Here is a 22,871-nt window from a genome sequence, read left to right on the forward strand (position 1 = left end):
CCTTGTTTGATTACAAAAAAATTTCACTCGCTTTAGGCACACCCCGTTGGACATTTCACTGGGAAACTGCAGCCAAACCTGCAATACAGCACATATTTTAGTTTGCAAAAATGTTGCATCTGTCATGAAAGCAGGCTGGCCAATACATCACCCAATTTACATGAGGCCCAACATGCCTGACACAGCAACATTGGCTCAACCAATGGTGTAAGTTTGGGACAGGACTATCCGTTTGTTCGACCGATGTGAGACGGGGAGTTTTCAGGAAAACCTTATTGGAATTTCCAATTCTGTTTGGTGAAGCTAGTGCCAGAGAAATTACACACTTCACCTTTAAAGCACTGTTTTATAAATATGAACAAAGTACAATGTTTTAGACCTTTAGAAGTGTTTCTTTCTAAAACGGCATCACAAAACTAAAAAGGATTGTTACCATGATGACAGCAGAACTGCGTACAGCCTAAAATAGCCTCTCGAGGAACTAAAACCATCTTGACAACAATTCTTACTTGAAGAATCAAGAGTCTGTTCCCTGTTGGTTTGATGACAGCACTGTCTCAGAGAACTTTCAGAGCCTGTTGAGAGCCACACACCAGCTCGTGTCTACTCAATATGGTCTCCTAACCACACACAAGCCTTGTCATTCATTTATCCTCTTTAAATGCTCAGTTGTGAAAAAGCCAATCTGATGGGCATGCTGCACTCATGTAATGCTCTGTTTGGGATCTGGAGCAGACTGATAATACTTAGGCAAGCATGAATTACACTGATAAGTCTAGAAATGGCCCCTACTTTGAGTTGGGTTTGCTATAACCAATGGTGCATGTGTGTGCTTGGTTATCTGCAAGGATGTAACTCAGCACACAAGCAGGACAGATGTAGAGTGAAGAATGAAGAACTGAAGAAGTCCAAAATCATATATAGGGCAAATACAGTATACAGTAGATTCTTATCGCAGAGTTCTTGATTACACCTTAAGTTTCAGCATGAGGTTTGTTCTTTGTTGGGCCAAAACATAAACCATGTTCAAGTTAAAAGTAACATAGGATTTAGATCTTAAAATGTTTCACTCACACCATGTTTTAAAAAATCATTAAAACTGCTTATTTCAATTCATTACAACCTCTGGTAATGATAATCCACATTTAAATTCTCTTCCTGTACGAAAAGTCCAGATAACAGTACCACCAGGCGGCTCTTGATTAACCTGTGTCATATGAAAAATTTATTTAAGTTCATTTAATTTAATTTAGAGCTTTGGAGACTATGTGACTGAAACTCACAATTTGTAGCAGTTTTGCATTCACAAATTCAGCTCTTGCACAAATACACACACAGACGCGGTGCATCTGTTGTATCCTGCAGTGTGTGTTTACACTCCATTGTCTCCTCTAGGTTGGATGTGCTGCTTTGCCATCTGATATCCGGGCACAGCTTCCCTCCTGCGTTCTTTGTCTATTTACTCGTCTGCATTTATTTAACATGTAGCTCCCGGCTACACAATAAATTAGTACTTAATATTCAAACTGACTATTCAGAGTGAACTCTGCAGCGCTTGTCTGGGAAGGAAAGGAAGGGCCACTTGCTTTTCTAGTCCAGTTACCATGAATAATTTCTAAGTTTTCTTATCTGAGCATGATCCGACCACCGTGCCTGCGAGAGTCGAAAGGCTTGAGCAGCGATTTCATTTTCAAGCCGAGTTTTGAACGCAATATTGATGACATGAGGGAAAAGAGATTAGAACAGCTAGACAAATCTAGAGGAACTATTTCACAGAGGGTTGGATTTGTTCAGCAAAAATAGACAGTGATCAGCCTGCCCGGAATGGTCACATGCTCTCAAGGTACAGTATAAAAATGTAATATTCTCATCTTCCTTTATTGAATGGCTGGTAAAGTGTACAGCCAGTGCTCACAATCCGGACCACTTTCAGGGTCACCTGCTCCTAAATGATACCTTTCCCCATTATCTACAGCAATCGTAGTTGTGGTTTTCTCTTAAAATGCTTAGGGCAATCTTTAAAAGAAAAGCTGTTTTCACATGTGGTACAGACATGTCCAAGGGGAACCTGCCTGTGTTGTACCCCAATTCCACTCCATCCTCTTTATAATTTTGTGGTTAAAGGTGGGGTATGTGATTTTCTTTTTTGACCATTTTTTCAAAATAACTTGAAATCCTATTCCTAACCCACTTACTGGCTGTAAATTAGAAGCACTGAAATGAAAATTAAGCAATTTAATCATCTGTGGAACGGGCAGGACTCGAAAAACTCCAGCCGATCATTTTCAAGACCATCTAGAATCATTGGACAGAAAATGTGTCAATCAAACGGTCGTACCATGCCCCCTCCCCCACCACCCTGGCGCGCGTGTCCGTTAGTCATCAGCTGCTTTCAGATGGAGCGGCATTTACTACACAGAGCTGTAGTTCATCACTGACAAGCTGGGCAATTTACCCTTCATTATCACGGCCCAGCTTGTTAGTGAACTACGGCTCTGTGTAGTATCGCCGCTCCATCTGAAAGCAGCTGATGGCGATTTACTAATCAATGAATGCACTTTATGTTATGTGCTTTACTGACGAGATCGCATAACAATCTCATCTGATAACGTTATATCGGTCAGCCCTATATTTAGCCATAAACTTCGGTGACAACCAGGACGTCCAATATATTTTTATATATTTTATATATATTTATACAATATATATTTACATTTCAAAAACATAAATTTTCTAACAATACTAATGATTTATGTGACTGTTGAATGTTAAAAATATCTGGTGCAATTTACCGCTGAATGTTGTGCCATGTTGACGGTCTTAGCAGGTACATGGTGACGTCATGCAGAAACTCCAACCTATGCTAGCCTGGCTCGCTCTCGCGCATCTGAGTTTTCGCTCGTGCATGATTGCGCGTCCATGTTTTTCGAATGGGTGGAGTCAGGGCCAGCGTTGGAGGAGAGAAGGTAGGACCTTATGAGTTGTGTATTTTCAAAATCTGCCGGCCGTTTTGCAAATCACATACCCCACCTTTAATAAAAGTGACAAAAAAAAAGTCCAAAAACAGAGAAACTTATCCTCTTAAAATGCTCAAGACAAGGCTTAAAACACCATGAAATCAGTTACAAACCCAATTCCGAAAAAGTTGGGACAGAATTGGGGTTGTAGAATTTTGTGGCTTTTAGTCAATGTGCATTTTCTTTGAGACCATCTACTGTAAATGCTAGTGCAAGGATTTTCAAACTGAGGTGCCACGGTGTCCAGAGAAAATTTCAGACAAAAATAAAAACAATAAAATTTTACAGAATTTTATGAAATTATAATAGTCTAATTCAACTTTCTAAAGACTGGTCGGAAATCATGAAATTAAAGGAATAGTTCACCCAATGGGGTCCAACACATTCAAGCTCCAAAAAGGACATTAAGGCAGTATAAAGGTAATCCATTCAACTCGAGTGGTTTAATCCATTTCAGAGCACTCTGTCCATGCTTCAAGCGCGAGGAGGTGTAATTCAGCTTGTAATTCAGGTGTAAATCATTTCATTTTGGTCTGTTTCTCACCCAAAACCGGTTAATTCGCTTCAGAAGTGAGAATTCAACCACTCAAGATGCACAGTATGTAGTGATACATCAAAATGAAAATTCTTGGCAGAAACCAAAACCAAAAATTCTGGACACAATGGGCCAAAAACCTTTAGACTTTGGAATATCTGAACAAATTCTAAAACGTTATTATTAGGAATGCACCAAAACCACTTTCTATAACTACACATTTCATAATAAAATAGAGTAGACAGAGAAGAATTACATAAAAAAAAATGTGTAGCCTATTAAGAAAACCTTTATTGTTAACTACTCTACTGTATAATGCAGCAGCAAAATTATAGGGATTTTTCACCCAAAAATTCAAATTCTCTCATCGTTTAGTCACCTTCATGCCATCCCAGATGTGTATTACTTTCTTTCTTCTGCTGAACACAAACAAAGATTTTTATAAATGCACAACAGAGCAGCGCTCAATCACTGAAGCAGGCAGTGCATGCAGACTATAAATGTACTCATTGAACGCATTCTTTGCGATTCACAAAACTATTGTATGGCTTCAAGAGACTTGTATAATGCCCGAGTCATATGAACTACTATAATTATGCTTCTTTAATGTCATATTATAGCTTGACAGTATCGACCATGATACACAATAACATACAATACAGGAGCACTGGAAATCCCTCTTTATTAAATGCACTAATAAACAAGAAAGTGATTATTTCAATTCTATGTGGACTTTAATCTGTAACATAAAAAATGCTTTTTTCTCCATGTGAGTGTTTTAGTTACCAGACTTTAAATTAAAAGGATTCTGTTAAAATTTTCGTCCGAAAACCGAAAACATTGTTACATTCCTAGTGGTATGAATTATCTTTAAGCTGCCTTAATGTCCTTTTTGGAACTTCAAAGTGTCCCATTGACTTGGACAAAAACGCCTCATATCGAAATATCTTCATTTGTCGCAGTAGAAAATCATACAAGTTTAAGACAGCATAAAAGTGAGTAAAGTATGAAAATAAATGATAATTTTTTGGTGAACCATTCCTATTATAATGATTATTTACAGTGCATCCAGAAAGTATTCACAGCACTTGACTTTTTCCACATTTTGTTATGTTACAGCCTAATTCCAAAATTGATTAAATTCATTATTTTCCTCAAAATTCTACAAACAATACCCCATAATGACAACGTGAAAGAAGTTTGTTTGAAATATTTGCACATTTATAAAAAATAATAAAAAAAAACACATGTATATAAGTATTCACAGCCTTTGCCATGACGCTCAAAATTGAGTTCAGGTGCATCCTGTTTCCACTGATCATCCTTGAGATGTTTCTACAACTTGATTGTGGTCCACACTTGAGGCACACACCTGTCTATATAAGGTCCCACAGTTAACAGTGCATGTCAGAGTACAAACCGAGCCATGAATTCCAAGGAATTGTCTGTAGACCTCCGATGTCTGGAGGAAATCAGGCACCACTCATCACCTGGCCAATACCATCCCTACAGTGAAGCACGGTGGTGGCAGCATCATGCTGTGGGGATGTTTTTCAGCAGCAGGAACTGGGAGACTAGTCAGGATCGAGGGAAAGATGAATGCAGCAATGTACAGACATCCTTGATGAAAACTTGCTCCAGAGCGCTCTAACAAAGGAGTGGCTACGGGCCAACTCTGTGAATGTCCTTGAGTGGCCCAGCCAGAGCCCAGACTTGAACATCTCTGAAGAGATCTGAAAATGGCTGCGCACCGACGCTCCCCATCCAACATGATGGGGAGCGTCTGCAAAGAATAATGGGAGAAACTGCCCAAAAATAGGTGTGTCAAGCTTGTAGCATCATACACAAAAAGACTTGAGGCTGTAATTGGTGCCAAAGGTAATATTGAGCAAAGGCTGTGAATTGTGATTTATTTATTATTATTTTTTTAATACATTTGCAAAGATTTCAAACAAACTTCTTTCACATTGTCATTATGGGGTATTAATAAATAATGAATTTAATCAATTTTGGAATAAGGCTGTAACATAACAAAATGTGGAAAAAGTGAAGCACTGTGAATACTTTCCGGATGCACTGTATACTATTGACAGCAATAGTTTTAACAGTAATTAAACAACAATTCTAAATAAGGTTCCTTAGAATAGAGTTCAAATTATTGTTTCTCTTCAGGTTCATCCACAGTACTCTGTCAGGGTAAAACATAACATGCTATCAACATAATAAAATATATATATTTTTTTCTCCAGATTGTAATTATTTCTTTTGGCTTTATTACAATGACAATGTAAAAGCCAATTGTTTAATTTTGCAAATAAAATGTAGTCTTTATAATAGCATGCCTCATAAAGTATAAATGTACACAGCTGCATTTATATTTTAAGAAAATGCATTTATAGTCATTGTCTTCTGGAAAAGCAGGACCAGAAATATTAATGACTCATCTTGCACGATATATGTGTTTGTCCAATCAAATGCTCTCTAGAATGACAATGTCGTTCCCCTAATAGAGCAAACTAGTTCTGTAAGTAAAAATCCCAATGATTTCTTCCTCAGACAAATTGATTTTCAACGATAACTTATAAACCTTTAAAGACAGATGTACCATAAGCTCTGAGGTTGTTCATCGATGGTATATGCTTCCGTTGAAGCACAAGTCAGCGTTATTTTGACTTCATTATTTAAAAATTATTTTTAATAGTGGAATTCCAAGTGAACAACTTCAATACCCTTGGTACAGCATGAAATATCCACCAAACAGAGAACTGCAGCCAAGCAAGCCCATGAAATAGCCTGGAGAAGACCACCCACTTTCATTATGCATTAATCGTTCTTCCTTCACACTCAAACTACTCTTTTATTATTCTCTATCGGAATATTTAGCAATAAACATAAAACAGAATGTTTATATACTTAGAATCACCAATCTAATATCAATAGTTTTATATATTTCCCTCGGTTTTTATCCGATTACGTCATCCACAATACTAGTCCGTGCCCTCACTTTCGGAACCGACACGGTTCAAAAAGTGGGCAGGCACTGTTGCGCTCTATAAGCACCTGCAACCAACAAGCAAGCAGCAAAATCATAGTTCATGGATCTGATTTATCTAAAGAATATTGGCTATTTAAAGACAAAGGGTACAAGTGATGGTGGTGGTGGCATGGTGGGCAAAAACACATAACTGGTAATCAGAAAGTCACTGGTTCGATCCCCACAGCCACCACCATTGTGTCCTTGAGCAAGCATTTAACTCCAGGTTGCTCCAGGGGAAATGTCCCTGTAATAAGTGCACTGTAAGTCGCTTTGGATAAAAGCGTCTGCCAAATGCATAAATGTAAATGTATACAAGACCTTTGATATGTCATGCCAAATCTTTCCTTCTCAATAGGAAATATGTCAACACAGCGAATAAAACAACACTCCTCAAATTATTTCATGTTTAAAAACTAAAATATAATACACACACACTCATTGAGCCTTGGTGCTCACATGGGAAACACAGGTTTGAATCCCGCCAGCATTCCACCTTTCCCTCCGCAAATAATTTTGTCACTAATCTAATTTTGCAGTTAATAAGAGTAATAAATATAAAATTCCATGCACTTTCTTTGTCATCGTGGCCTTTTTGAAGCCAAATGAAAAAGACAAGGAAATAATTCTGACACAAAGATGCTTAGCTGTGATGCACTAAAACAAAAGCTCCTCCGACAGAGTGATAAGTAAACACTTACAAACACAGATAAAACACAAGACCTAATCCTGCAACTAATTCCCTCTTATCCCAGTCTCCTGCTCGAACAGTGATGCTAAAATGGAAAGAGCGGTGTAGGAAGATCATGGGATAACATCTATCCACTCCACCTGCCTGCCGCGGGCCCCGCTGGCAATTACCTGAGCTCTGGCCTGAGCTCACAGCAGTCTGTTACCTCACCAGCTCTCTTCTCTCTCTCTCTCTCCCTCTACACCAGATTACTCACACTGAGCCACTCTGATAAACTGCATGGCGAGGAGAGATGAAGAACAAGTAAATAAACGAATGAATGGTTGAGAAGGTGAGGGTCTATGCTTACTGTGATCATGTTTAGGTGGAGAAATGTTGATGCTTGTAATAGAGCTCAACAGTCTTGTTCCAGAAGTAAAAATTCCATTCATTTTCTTCATAGGGGAATAGATTTTTAAGGATAACTTACAAACCTTCTGTGATCTCCGAGGTTGTTAATCAAAGGTATATAATTCAGCTGAAGCCATCAGTCCACCAAGATCTTCTTAGATCCACCGATTAGAGAATCGCTGCAAACAAAGCGTGCCAAACAAGCCCAGCCGCGATCGATCTCAGCAATCAATTCAGTCTCTACACACTCAAACTACTTGTATATATATTTGTAAATATCTGAATATTTTGCATTAAAATCAAAATATATTGTTTCTACACTTATAATCAACAACTTCAAATAAAAAAATTATATTGTTTTTAATTCCATTAAGTAATTTACTATGCTTCATGGGAATATAGTTCATTCTAAAGGCAAAAGCTCCCCCAAAATTAAAACTCTTGCTCCAGATTGATAAAAAGCATGCATTTACACCAGCAGACCAAATGAAAAATCATCTGACAGCTGCAAGTCTGTCTTGCTATTCCATTTACACTCATGTACCATAGCTACATCACACAACTGAACAAAAAGAACAAAAACACTGACTACAGCTACTGCAAATCAAGCTAAATTTAAATATTGCAACAATGAACTACACTGACACATTTCACAATATGAATTAGCAGTGGAAGTTCTTGGAGACCTGATGGGCGTTGTACTGAGATTTGCTAGAAAGAGCAATTCTGCCATCTAGTGTCTAACTGTAACTATACACTGCTATCCTACAAGCATTTTATTGTCTTCCAGGAAAAGAAACCAAAACACACAAGCAATATAAAAATACTGCAAGAAAGTATATGAATGTGATACATTTTGGTGAGTACTAAAATAGGCTGAATCTGAATGAGTCCCTTAACGTCAGTCCTGATAATAACAAACCATGCTCACAGGAAGCCATATGCTGCCTTCACTCCATTCACATGGAGATGTTAAGCTCTATATAATGATGTCACGTCATCGGCAGGTACACTCAAAAATCAGATATGAAAAAAAATCATTCATCTGACACAAAATCAGATACGAGAGGCTGATGAAAGATCAAAGCCCTTATCATGGAGAGATGGGCCAGGCACAGGAGCACTCCGAATATTTTAGCATCTCTCATGCATAAGTAACATCTGAGCTCGAGGAGCGGGCGGGCAGCTCGTCGACGAACGTGAAGCACTGTTAATGAGACAAGCTTTTTAATGGAACTGTGGAAAGAGTGCCAAATGCAAATGCAACTTATCACCTCTCCCCGCCAACAGGCCAGAGAATGGCATTAATGCGTTTAAAAGCAAAAAAATAACCGAAAACCCCCCTCTCTCCCTCTCTTCCTCTCGCAGTTATTTTTTATTAATCTTGTGAAGGCTTGTCATGCACAGTGAGAGCTCATGGAGGGCATCCGCACAGGCCTTGACAGATGGAGGGATGCAGGAAGGCAGGAGATGAACATAGAGTGAATGGTGCATTTAACAGGAAGACAGTTACTGTAGCCAAAGTGAAAGAGCAGGGAGCAGGGGTGACACGTTGCTGAATTTTAATATATTCGTACAGTGTTCTTTCTGTTAGACAGTGTCTTAAGACAACAGCAATTATGTGAACAAGCTAATAATGAATGGAAAAACTGCAACAAAGCCAATAACAACGGGAGCCTAAAGAGTACAACTCTTGCCTTGGATCTGTACATGTTTTTCACATTTATGTATTAGTCTATTAGTGCAAGATGGTACTTAGTGTTTTTAATGAGGGAATGAACTACAATCCCAAGAAGCATTGTGAATGATGTAAACGGATTAAAAAATATATAAAACTATTGATTTAAAAAGGTGTTAATTATACTTACAGAATCAATATTAAAATTTAAAGTTTATTGCAAAATATTCACATACACTCACTGAACACTTTATAGGAACACCTTTACACCTACTTGTTCATCCGATAATCTAATCAGCCAATCATGTGGCAGCAGTGCATGCATATAATCATGCAGATATAGGTCAGGAGCTTCAGTTAATGTTCACATCAACCATCAGAATGGGAGAAAAAAAAACAGTGACATGGTGCCAGACAGGCTGGTTTGAGTATTTCTGTAACTGTTGATCTTCTGGGGTATTCACGCACAACAGTCTCTAGTTTACTCAGAATGGTGCCAAAAACAAAAAAACATCCAGTCAGCGGTGGTTCTGCGAATGGAAATGCCTTGTTGATGAGAGAGAGAGTCAACAGAGAATGGTCAGACTGGTTCGAACAGACAGAAAGGCTACGGTAACTTAAGATAACCACTCTGTACAATTATATTGAGCAGAATATCATCTTAGAAGAAGACCACGTTGGGCACTTTATTAGGACCATAGTGTTCCTAATGTAGTGCTCCGTGAGTGAATATGCGTCATTCGCAGTGTGCCATGGGAGTGTGTGTTCGCTGCAGAGCTCTTTTGCATACACTCAAAGTTGTAAACTAATGGGCTCAAAAAGCAGAAATGACACATGCAATCCCATCCACAATTCTTGGCAAATGTCAGGTGATTCTTCATATACTTGCAATAAAACTGAGCAAATAGAAACTATACGTATGCCAAAAACCATTCCGACACAATTCAACTCTACGTAATAAAAAAACTGAGTAAGACTGGTAGCAATTTCACGTCAACATGATTAATTTGCAAGAAACAAATAGCAAAAGATCAAGATATGAGCTGATATCTGACCATGACTCATGTTTAACAAGAATAGAAATACAAGCGAAGTAAATGCTTCCAATATTTTTTGTTGTTGACGTCAAAGGCTGTGCATTCAATCAAACTCAACATTATTTTGGCAAAAATGTATGTCAATTGTTAATATGGCAAATACTAAATACAATATTTGGTGCGGTGTTTGTTTGTTGCAGTGTTAAGGGCCATTAAAGCGCTATAAAGACCTTATTCACAGTAGTGTTTGATTTTTGATGAGAATGAAAACAAGGCTGTGAGGGATAGACTTACCATCACTTCAATGACATGCACTGTATAAAGCTATCAAAAAGCTGATAGATGACATTGTCTACTGAAATTTCTTGGACAGATATTTTTTCAAAGTTTGGTAAGCAGAACTATCCAACCACACTTTAATCAACTGTACAAACCATTGACTGAACATCTATCCCCCACAGCGTTGTCGTAAAAAATCAAAGATGGCGCTGCTGTGAATAAGGTCTATTACATCCGTTTGCACATACAATTTACATTGATATTCATTAATTTGGCAGAAGCTTTTATCCAAAGCGACTTACAAAAGTGTAAAACATAAGCGAATCATCTTAAGGAGACAGTGGTACAGAAAGTGCCATACTACCAAGTTTCACTAGCATCAGAATAGTATTCTAAACAGATTAAAGTGCGACAAGATTTTATTTAATTTTTTTTAGTGACTGGTTAAGTGCTCATGGAAAAGATGTGTTTTTAGCTGTTTTTTGAAGACCGAGAGTGAGTCAGCTTCACGGATGGAGTTGGGAAGGTCATTCCACCAACGTGGTATGATGAAACTGAAAGTCCGGGAAAGTGATTTGGTGCCTCTTTGTGTTGGTATGACAAGGCAACGCCGACCGCAGGCTTCTGGTGGGCGTGTTGTTTAATTGTTTAAGCAAACATGCACTAGACTGAGTTGTGGCACAAAGACTTCTATGTTTTTTGAACATCTCATGCAACACAGACACATTTTTAAGATGCCCTGTAAAGAGTCATAAGAACTTCAACTTTTACAAACATATCTTGAGACAACCGTTTTCTGTTCCATTCATTGCTAAGAATCTAGCTTTTCTAAAACACACAACATGTTTTGTCTGTACAGTCTTTTAGGCTGGGAAAAAAAAAAAAAAAAAAAAAAAAAACACACTTCTGTTGTTGTACAGTATATGCATTTACAACACTGTATATTTTTCATTTCAACCTATTTAATGTTAATCATTTTGTATATTGTTTTTCCTATGTAGTTCATGGTAGATGAGAATCACAGGTGTAATAGAGAACACATCTTTACAGAAATCCACATAAATTAATCAACCCAAAGGATTCAGCTGACATCTAGGCTCATCTGCTAATAAGACACTAAGGTTGGAAAAGAGAACTGTCCAGGTATTGAGCCATAATTACCTTTACAACCTGTCTCCACACACATTCAACAGTCTTCAAATCTTGAGCCCAAGGGAAGATTTTCTATTAAGTGTTCAGAACATGTCAGAGCTCAGATAAGACACACCAACAACCGTCCCTTATGGTCCTCAGGCATGGACTGTCACGTACAACATCACACTCACGCAATCATCCAATCCACTGTCTAAGAACATGTGCAAGGTTTAACTCTTATCAGGGCCCAAAGAATGAAGGGACACAATCCCTAAAGGGCTTGAATAAGTGTGTGAGGGGAATTGGGGAATGGAGAGGCAATTTCACCCATGTCAAGAGCTGCTGTGTGTTATTTGAATGGGGACTTGACCAGGCCAAGTGTTCCATAGCCTGCGGGACTTTATTAAAAAGAAAAACTTTCAAACTGGGAAATTAACGGAGATAAGAATACAAGTTATTAATTTTACAGTGCATTTATGTACTGGACTAGTTTGGCTGTTTGAACAAAAATAAATCTTAGAGCTGTCAGAATTAACTAATTTAAAAAGTCTAACGCATTCATTTTTCTTAAATCGCAATTACTGTTAATAAAGCATAAACCAGCATCAACACTGGTTGGAAGGGCGGAACCTTTGCCACACACACACACACACACACACACACACACACACACACACACACACACACACACACACACACACACACACACACACACACACACACACACACACACACACACACACACACACACACACACACACACAAAATGAAGGAGTAAGGACCACTTAACACTATTTGATGTACAAAACCAGCCCAGATGGGACTTGTTACAAATATCAAGTATTTTCCAGCCTAAGTAAGGCACATTTTAATTACCACAGAAGCATGTCAAGTCTTAACCATTACCAAAATGCAGAATGAGACGGTTTTGTCTGCAAGTGCTTTTCATGGTGAGTTCAAAGCAGCGCTTGACACTGGAGTTCATGGTGTAAGCGGGGTTTTGTAGCTTTGAGAAGAGACTTCCAAAGGAGACTTGTTAAAGACTTGGTTGAGACCATCTTGAGCGTGTTTACAAGTAAAGAAAGAGGGAAGAGTAGTTTATCAGCGACAGGAGATTACATCCTCTTTAAAGTGTTGTGTGTCTTAACCAGCAGCGAGGAGCTGGCCAATGGTATGAAGTAAAAAGTGTTAGAATGGTGGGTAACACTTGACAATAATTTTAAGAAAAATGTGTTGCTTATGCATTTGACTGGCTGGCATTGAGAGCTATTCCTGAATGTTTCATGTACAGTATGTGTGTGTAAAGGGGGAGACTGTGTGCAGAAGGGATTCACTGCTGTTTCAAGTGTGTTTCACCTAACAATTACAGCGTGGTTGTGGCCATGTATGATATCATGCCTCCTGAGTCTTCATTGCGATACTACAATACATTTTAAATCCCTTTTCTGTAAACACTTCATATAAAATGCAATTTTCAGCGCTCTCTTGACCGGTTCCTAGCAAAACCTGAACTGGCTATGCGCACACTCTCTAAACTAGAAATATGGCGTCTTGTGCAACTAGCCCATTGCTGTAACAAAGCGGATAACCAGTCTACCAGCAGATTATTATGGAGCAGAAGAAGAGTTTAAGAGATTTCATAAACAATGCAATGAAAACCCAACCTATGGGGAGATTAGTTCTTTCAATTTGTCATACTCCCACTTAGACTTTGGGAAACATTTAACGTTCCTTGAATTGGTGCTATTTTAGTGCATTTTAATCTTTATATTGTGGAAGGCTTTGTTTGGAAAATGTCAATAAAGCATTATATTGTTACACATTGTTTTGTTTCCTAAGATGGAAGAAAAAATGCATTTTGATAGTAAAAGAAGTACATGTAGTGTCAAATTTCAGCACTTTCAAAATATTTTTTAACTTGTAAAAAAAACTATTAAAAAAAATACAAATAATCAAAAATAAGATATGCAATTCTTGTTGGATTTACTGAACTCAACAGCCTGTAGCATCGTTATACTTGTGTACTGAAGTATTGTGCTGTGCTAAAGTGTCTCACCAGCTGTTTGGATTTCTCAGTCTCCAGCTGGGTCTGCACTCTCTCTCTCAGCACCGTTCGAGTGATATCCTGCCGCACTGCCTCTCTCTCTTTCTGAGCAGTGCGAGCCAGCTCCTCTTGTATAATGGCCTGCTGCTGCTCATACCTGTACAAACAAACACACACACACACTCTTTTATTTACCTGGCTGTTGCCAAGCCATTACTCACTACCTGCAATTCAAAATCTCACCACTAGGTGGCAGTGTTTTATCCTTGTTCTAATGTTTGCTTTGACTGAATGACTCATTCTTGAATGGTATCTAGGAAAAAATGAGCACCCTTCTAACTTACTGTCTCTTCCTTTGTGGGACCTACAGTATTTTGTGCATGAGTCATATTGTTGATATTCAGTTGGACAGTTTTTCAGTCCAATATCCTGACTCAAAACACAACAGTGGCTGGTTGGAAACAATTAGTTGCTTTTTTTTTAAATGTAAGCCTACAATGCTACATTACCTTTTCCTCAACTCCTCTTTAGTGTCAGGAAAAGTTGTCCTGGTCTGAGATTTTGGAGTTGGAGTGTCAGATGTGCTGGATGTTTGAGTCTGCTGTCCTGCAAATTCATTGAAAATGTTTAATGATTATCACAAACCTGCATTATTCATAATAAATATCCCAATGTATTTATAAGCCAGATAAAGTTGCAAATTTTAATTATAGGCTGTGCTATGGATGATAGACCATATCACATGCTCTTTTGGAGTATATTTTTAACTCAACTTACCCTTCAGGCTCTTAAGAAATATTGTATGTCCACCACTCTAATCTGTAGTGTTACACCGGACCAAGGTTAATAATACAGTGTTTCAGCAGTCTCAGAACAGTTCTGTGCTCGATACACATCAAATTAATTCCATTTCGTGCTCTGACTATGTGCAATTTGTACAGAAATGTAATGTACTCTGAGTTCGGATCAGTTTGTGCGTGTCACTAACGTGTGCTGACAGCGTTATGTTTAAAGTGCTCCAGATTTACTTCAGTTATTACATTTGCATGTAATTATATTTACATGTACAGGGCTTTTCCTGGCTCAAAATGAGGCAGAGGTGGTACCATACTGATAAAAAAAAAGTGACGTGAAGAACACGTAAACATTGGCTTTGCATTAATACATCTAATGACCTGGCAACTGAATAGTGTTAATTTTGTCATCCGTTTTTTTATTTAGTCTTAGTCCTGTTTCAAATGTACATTTTAGTTTTTATCATATTTAGTCAACCTTATCCTATTTTTTATTTTTTTTGTCAAGTTTTAGTTGACAAAGTCTGGGCATTTTAATGTAGTTTTATAATGTAGTTAGAATTTTAGTCAATGAAAACTGTTGACATTTTAGTCATATTTTAGTAACATTTAGTAATATTGACATTTTAGTCACTGAACACTGTAAACTTTTTTTAGCCATAAGAGTATTACTGATAAGCATTTGTCAATCTAGTCTATCCAAAACATCTATCTATCTATCTATCTATCTATCTATCTATATATATATATATATATAGGTTGTGATGTGTTGCAATCAGACACTCGAGCTGCAGCACTCCTCTCGTCTCGCGTGTCATCATTATAGTTTTATATGATCTCATGTTATGTTAAATGACATCAAGCAACTATTTGACAATGGAATATTTTTTATTATTATTATTGCAGAGATTTGCCATTACAAAATGACAATCCACCGAGTGCAACACTTGTTAGTGTTTTCCATGAAGACACCCACCAGAGTTTTGTAGACAGCCGAAGGCGGCACGAAATTTAACAGAGGCGGCCGCCTAGTAATTCTCTATGCAGGAAAAACCCTGATGTAATACAATACATGTAATTACATTTGCTTAATTACAAAAATGTTTGGCCATTACAAGTTACTAAACAAATCTAAAGTAATCCCATGGAACTGTGGTTTTATGGAGCGAGGAGATGAGAACATTTCACCATGTACAATATGGAAGGAGCAGCACAAAGCTGTTGTCAACAGCAACTACAACACACCGTCTTTCTTTACTTTTCCACTACAATAAAGGCTTGAAACAATATATATCAATGCTGCAGGCTACATTATTACAGAAATATATTACTATTGTTATTTACTATTGTATATTGCAATATGTTCAGCATCTGCTGTTTACTTTAACTGTTTAGCCCTGTAATTAAAATAAAATTATCTAATGGCAGAATAATCGTAATTATCGTTCAGCCCTACCTCATAGGTACAATATAGTTTTCTCTACTACCCTAATCACTGACATGACATAATTTGATGCAAATATTTATGTCATACCTTGGTTTTCTTTATCATTGCCAGGTTGTTTGGGTTCAGGAGTTTGACCAGCATTTCTCATGCGCTGAAGAACATCTTCAGATAGCTGAGGACAAAGAAAAGGTGAGGTTACACAGAAATCCTTAAAGCAATTTTTCTTTGGAATACATTTCTAAAAAAAATCAAATAAAAAAAGGAACATTTGAAGTTATAGTAAGGCACTTACAGTAGAAGTGAATGGGGCCAGTTCATAAACATTAAAATACACAGTGTTTCAAATGTATAGCCGCAAGGTGTAAACAATAGTGTGATAAAATCAAAAGGAATTTTCCAGATAACATGGTCTACCATCATGACAACAAAGCTGTAAAATTAGTTAAAACTAGGTGCACTGATGTGAACATTTTTGACCGATGACGATTTTAATAAAAACCTATAGGCTTATAGCAATACTGATGTTTTTCCACTTAACTTATTTTGTCTTCAGGGTAGGGTTGCACCAGCTGTGTGTAAGGTCTCACTTAAGTTGGGACGTAAAGTTCACACTTAGGGCTTAGTAACTACTAGTTTGTTTGTAACTAAGTCAGTGTTTAATTTGGTTGCACCACCTGTTCTTATGGCAAGACTTAACTAGTAACTCATGCAACTGTCAGCTGTAATAAATGATATCCCCATTAAAATACGATAAGTATTAAAAGTAGATTTGATAAATAGTATATTTGTGTGACAGGGCGGAGGGCGGGGCCAGCTGGTGATTCTAAACACCAGGCCCCTTATCAGTCTAATCAAGCCTAAGAGGGATAAACGGCCGACTGGAGACGGCGGTACGACAGAGAGAGTGTTTCGGGCAGCTGTCCGACACCTGTGTGTGTGAGCTTGTATTTTTGGTTCAGTTTTATATGAAACTATTATTTATATTGTCAACCCGGTTCTCGCCTCCTTTCCATTAATCCCTTTACACTTTGCCCTATGTAAATAACAATAATTAGGAACTGTATCTAAAATAAATAAGAGGTGATAAAAGATATTTTGCACTTCTAAAACATTTTTTTGCACTTCAGTTTTTGCCATTTCAAATGCAGCCTTTTAAGGTTTCGTAATCGCACAAGGCCATTTTATGATTTCAATCTTAATTCAATTAATCATGCAGCATATATATTTATTAGGGCTGTCAATCGATAAAAATGTTTAATCAAATTAATTACATGGTGTCCCGATTAATTAAGCGTGATTAATCGCATATACACATTTTTGCTGAGAAAGCCCCTCATATAATTCAATATATAATGATGAAATAATTATACATTTATCTTATATATATATATATATATATATATATATATATATATATAATAAAATATTCAGATAATTAAAATGCATTACATTCTTGTAGCAGAAGAGTTGTTCTGCCTACTGAAGTGTTTTCTTCACTGTATAAACTGTGCGTTGCTCATACAGCTGAAATTTCACTTACTGCCCTCTGGAGTAAACAGGTGGAACTACAAGCCTGCATTTCTCAGGAATCTTCCTTATTATGGTGCGATTAATTGCGTTAATTTTTTTTAAAGAGTTATTTTTTGTCAAATTAATCGCACTGAATTAACGTGTTAAATCGACAGCCCTAATATATATGTTTTAAATGTGTTGAAACCGGGTGATGCACTCTGAAAACTGCACCACAGAATGGTTTTATGCTGAAGAGATGCTTAAAAGTAAAAAAAAATAATTCTCTCTCTCGTAAATGTAAACGAGCGTACATTTCAACATCATACTGTATGTCGAAATGATTGATGCCTGTCATGCAAAAAATATGAGCACATTGATGTCACAAAATATCAGTCTGCTTTTTTATTCCAACCGTTAATCCTTGTCGGAGTCTCCCGTAACTATTTAGTTCATACATAGGGTTACGTTCTAAGTTTAATGGTGCAATGCTCAAATATTTATTAGTGTGTAAATTGTGACTTAGTGCCCATTTACGCCTCAGCTAGGCTAAGTTGTAACATACGTATAGCTGGTGCAACCGGCCCCAGTCTTGCTTAGTAGTGCTTAAAAATGTTCAAACAGGAACAAAGGTGTTTTTACTGTTCTAACAATAAATAATTTGCACTGAACAGGGATTGGATCTGTTAAATATATAACTGGCCAAAGTTGAGAGCCACAGAGAAAGATAATGATTTCTATGAAAAAAGTTTTTCATACAAAATGTTGCACTTCTAAAACATTTTTTTGCACTTCAGTTTTTGCCGTTTCAAATGCAGCCTTTTAAGGTTTAGTAATCGCACAAAGCCATTTTGTGATTTCAATCTTAATTCAATCAATCATGCAGCATTATTGGATATCATAGCGACGTCTCAGAAGTCAAAATCTGCTGGTTTCCAAGCATTTCGAATGGTTTTAATCATCATGTAGCCTATAGGTAAGTGCTGCTTTCGCAACTGTCATTTACGGCTGATTTCACAACTGTCCGTTTATGGCTGATTGTCTAGATTAACGTGAGAACAAGAAAGAATAAAATGAAATATTTGATGTTCTTAAAGAGTGCCAACCCTTTTACATATTGTGACTATTATTATTATTTCTGGATTTTGCATTTCACAGAGTTTTTATAAAGTGTGTTACTAATTAATAATAAATAAACCATCAGTTTTTCCTATTGGCATTTGCATGCTTTTAACTGATTTGCCGATGGTTTTGTCGTTAATTGGCCGATAAATATCGGCAGCCGATACATCGGAGCATCCCTAGATTTAACTTTACATAGTTAAGGTTAGTATGTGATTTCATCACACTTAAATCATGTTAACAAATATAATGCTTACATCTCATGGCTATACTTTTGAATCAATGTGTATTTGAATGTTTATGAACTGGCCCCATTCACTTCCACTGCAACTGTAATTTTCTTTTATTGCATTTGACTTGTTTAACTTGTATGAACCTGGATTATTCATTTAAAGAGTATTATGAAGTTAAGGGTAAAGTCAGGCTACCTTACCAAGATTAAGATTAACTTCCATATGGTTTTCAAACACCTGCCCTCTGTCTCAATTACACTTCTGCAGCACCCACGGAGTTTGTTGTATCATTTCTATTATTAATAATAATAAATTATACTAAGAACTAGTTGTGTGACTTAAATCAAACTAAAAGTGTCACGTATCAGCCTTGCACCTCAGTGACTGTCATAAACGCACCTGTCAATCATGTGCGGTCTGCAGGCGCAAAAACTGAAGTGTTAGAATAAACATGAGAAGACTGTGAACTTAAATATAAACTAATAATAAATGAGAGCATAATAAACGACACCAAATGCAGTCACCTCAAAAAGCAAACTGTGCCATTTTTGTCCAGCCTCACCTTGCCCAGATCATTTAAGGACGGACAGTCTGCTAACTTTATGTCAGATGTGAGCGATCAAATCCCGCATTTTCAAAAGTAACCGTACATACACTTTATGATTTCTCCCACATCATTTCTCTGTGTGTAGTAAATATATGATGCCACAGAAACAGCATTACCTTCACTCCACGCAGAATCCTCACCCTGTCATCCTCATCTAGGCCGAAAGAAACTCTCCTGCTCGTGCTCTCTCCGGATCCCATATCTTTTTGATTACCGCCTCTTTAATGGGTCTCTACTGAAAGAGAAACCGTTTGGAATTATCACCAATAACCCCCTGCATTCGGCGAAATGTGTGACAGATTTAAATCTTACCGTGGAGAAGTGACAGTTTGTGAAGGACCAGTGTCCTGTAATATGATTGGCGGATGGAACTACTATGAGCCAATAGAATTTAAGGATATATTAGAGAGTGGATCAAAGGCTTCTGGGAATTGAAGTCCTTAAGGCGTCGTTTGACTTTCCTTGAATGGTAATAAAATATTGAAAATATTCATATGTTGTTGTTTTTTTTTTATGCTTCGCTGTTCTTTTAGTGAACCTATTTGCAACATTTGCAACATACATATTGTTATTGTAATTGTATGAGTAGTATGGTAGTATGCTGTTTTATAGTGACTGTTGGCTTTTTAGGGAACTTTTCAGACAGATTCTGAGACTTTGATTAGTTCTGTGCAGTTCACGGTTGGGAATGTTTTTATTTAAACCTTTCAGAGAGAGTTTGTTTGTTTTTATGACCTTCACCATATGCCATTTAATTAAGCCGTGTTTTCACATTTTCACACACACACACACACACACACACACACACACACACACACACACACACACACACACATATATATATATATATATATATATATATATATATATATATATATATATATATATACATACATACATATACATGTGTATATACAATACTGTGCAAAAGTTTTAGGCACTTGTGGAAAATGTTGCATAGTGAGGATGTCTAACAAAATTATGACATAAATAGTTTAGATTTATCAATGAACATCATGCAAAGTTGAGTAAACTTAAAGGCTAAATCAATATTTGGTGTGGCCACCTTTGCCTTCAAAACAGCACTAATTATAGGTACACCTGGACACAGTTTTTCTTGGTTGTTGGCAGATAGGATGTTCCAAGCTTCTTGGAGAATTTGCCACAGTTCTTCTATCTATTTAGGCTGTCTCAATTGCTTCTGTCTCTTCTTGTAATCCCAGACTTACTCGATGTTCAGTGGGGGCCTCTGTGAGGGCCATGACATCTGTTGCAGGGCTCCCTGTTCTTCTATAATAAACTTTATATTTGCAAAAATAATGTTTGGGAGTCTAAAATGTTTTTGTTTTTTTCTATTGACACACTAAAGCTGAAAATATAGAAATAGTCTTATTGAGTATTTCCATATATACTTATATTTTCTATTCACTTTTTATTCTTATTCTTATTATTTTCTCTGTCTTGTTGTATTGTTTGTGCGCTTCTGTCACCAAGACAAATTCATCATATGTGTAAGCTTACTTGGCAATAAAGCTCATTCGGGTTAGGATTTTCCATTCTTAACACACTGCAATTATCATCATACATTTCTTGTGAGATGTTAAACGTTTCATTTTGCTTGAAATAGCCAGAGGTGGGGGACTCGAGTTGCTTGACTTTACTCAAGTCGCAAATTGAAGGACTTGTGACTTGCTTGACTAAATGAAGGAAATTATTTGACTTTGAATTGAGAACCAGCAACTCGAGACTTGAACTGCATGACTTGACAATGACTTGAATGAATTTTATTATTATTATTTTCCATAACTTAACATAAACCGTAATGAAATGTGTTTAAAAAAATATTGCGACATCAATTAATGTTCACCAGGGTAACAGCAATATTTCTGCTGCATATGCGCCACTTACTGTATGAGAGCGAATTAGCATTTTCATTCAGTCCGTCTGCCGCTTTTTGTTAATCAATGTGAAAATCTGACCGCATTTTTACACAGCATGCACGCAGTGTTATACATTTTAAAAATCTAAATAATTCGGATTATAAGGTATCAGTATTCACAGTATTTTTAATTGCCCACGATAATACCCGTGCATTTTCATTAATTTACTAGGCCTATATACATATAACTAATATATATATATATATATATATATATATATATATATATATATATATATATATATATATATATATATATATACACATTTTTATATGAATTGTATAACAGTAATGTGTTCAGATAATAAGGTATTTAGAAGTATTCACAGTATTTTTAATTGCCCACGATAAAAATACCGTGCAAGTCCATTTATATATATATATATAATGGACTTGCACGGTATTTTTATCGTGGGCAATTAAAAATACTGTGAATACTTCTAAATACCTTATTATCTGAACACATTACTGTTATACAATTCATATAAAAAATGTAACGTAAATATATGTACATAAGTTAATCTTTACAGAGCAAAAATAAATATTTTTTTCAAAAATTAACTTATATATATTTTAGTACTGTGGCTTGACACGACTTGAAACTCGTCAGGACTGACTTGACTTGTGTGATTTGTCTGCACTGTACTCGAGACTTGATGGTTGAGACATGAACATGTGTGACTTGCTCCCACCTCTGGAAATAGCCATGATGTTTCCTAATTGACAGTTTTTGCATTGTCCATTTTTGAAGCGAGTGGACCTCAAGTTCAAAAATAATGAATAAAAAAAAAAGGCACATTAACGTCTGCAAAAACATACAATTCTTAAAACTACTTTAAAGAATTATTGCTCAGATGGCAGATTAGACAAAAATAACCCTTAATTATGTGTTACTTGACGTGTAGCATTTAATCAGTGTCTGTAATGGCATGCAGTTTGTCTGTAACATAGTTGACAATCTCAATAGGGGAAACATCCTTTCCCTTTTAATAGCCTATCATAAAGGTGTTTAAGCTTTGTAACATAACATAATATGTTTCACTGATGAAATATATTGAGAAAGCACTTTTTTTGTTGACATGCTCACTACACTTGGTGTGGCTTGGTGGTACACTTGGTGGTTGTCTGTGTTACCATAGCCTTTCTGTCAGCTTGAACCACTCTGGCCAATCTCTGTTGACCTCTCTCATCAAGACGACGGTTCCGTCCGCAGAACTGCCGTTCACTGGATGTTTTTGCACCATTCGGAATAAACTAGAGACTCTTGTGTGTGAAAATACCAGGTGATCAGCAGAAAAATACTCAAACCAGCCTGCCTGGCACCAACAATTATGCCACGGTCGAAATCAAGATAATCAAATTTTTCCCCATTCTGATGGTT

General features: G+C 36.8%; 1 protein-coding gene across 4 annotated transcripts in view; it reads right to left on the bottom strand.

Annotated features, from left to right (window-relative positions):
- LOC127619155 (MICOS complex subunit mic25a-like) overlaps nt 1-19,916 on the bottom strand; it is a 72,164-nt gene extending 52,248 nt beyond the window's left edge. For 2 of the 4 annotated variants that reach the window (XM_052091940.1, XM_052091937.1), the window contains exons 1-4: nt 19,668-19,851; nt 16,168-16,252; nt 14,349-14,445; nt 13,852-13,996 (exon numbers count right to left, since the gene is read on the bottom strand). In XM_052091940.1, coding sequence (XP_051947900.1) covers nt 13,852-13,996; nt 14,349-14,445; nt 16,168-16,252; nt 19,668-19,751 — 411 coding nt within the window. In that variant the 5' untranslated portion in view covers nt 19,752-19,851. The other 2 variants (XM_052091938.1, XM_052091939.1) reach the window with 2 other exon arrangements.
- Between the last annotated feature and the right edge of the window lie 2,955 nt (nt 19,917-22,871).

This window comes from Xyrauchen texanus, chromosome 25 (assembly GCF_025860055.1).
Source record: "Xyrauchen texanus isolate HMW12.3.18 chromosome 25, RBS_HiC_50CHRs, whole genome shotgun sequence".
NCBI lineage: Eukaryota > Metazoa > Chordata > Actinopteri > Cypriniformes > Catostomidae > Xyrauchen > Xyrauchen texanus.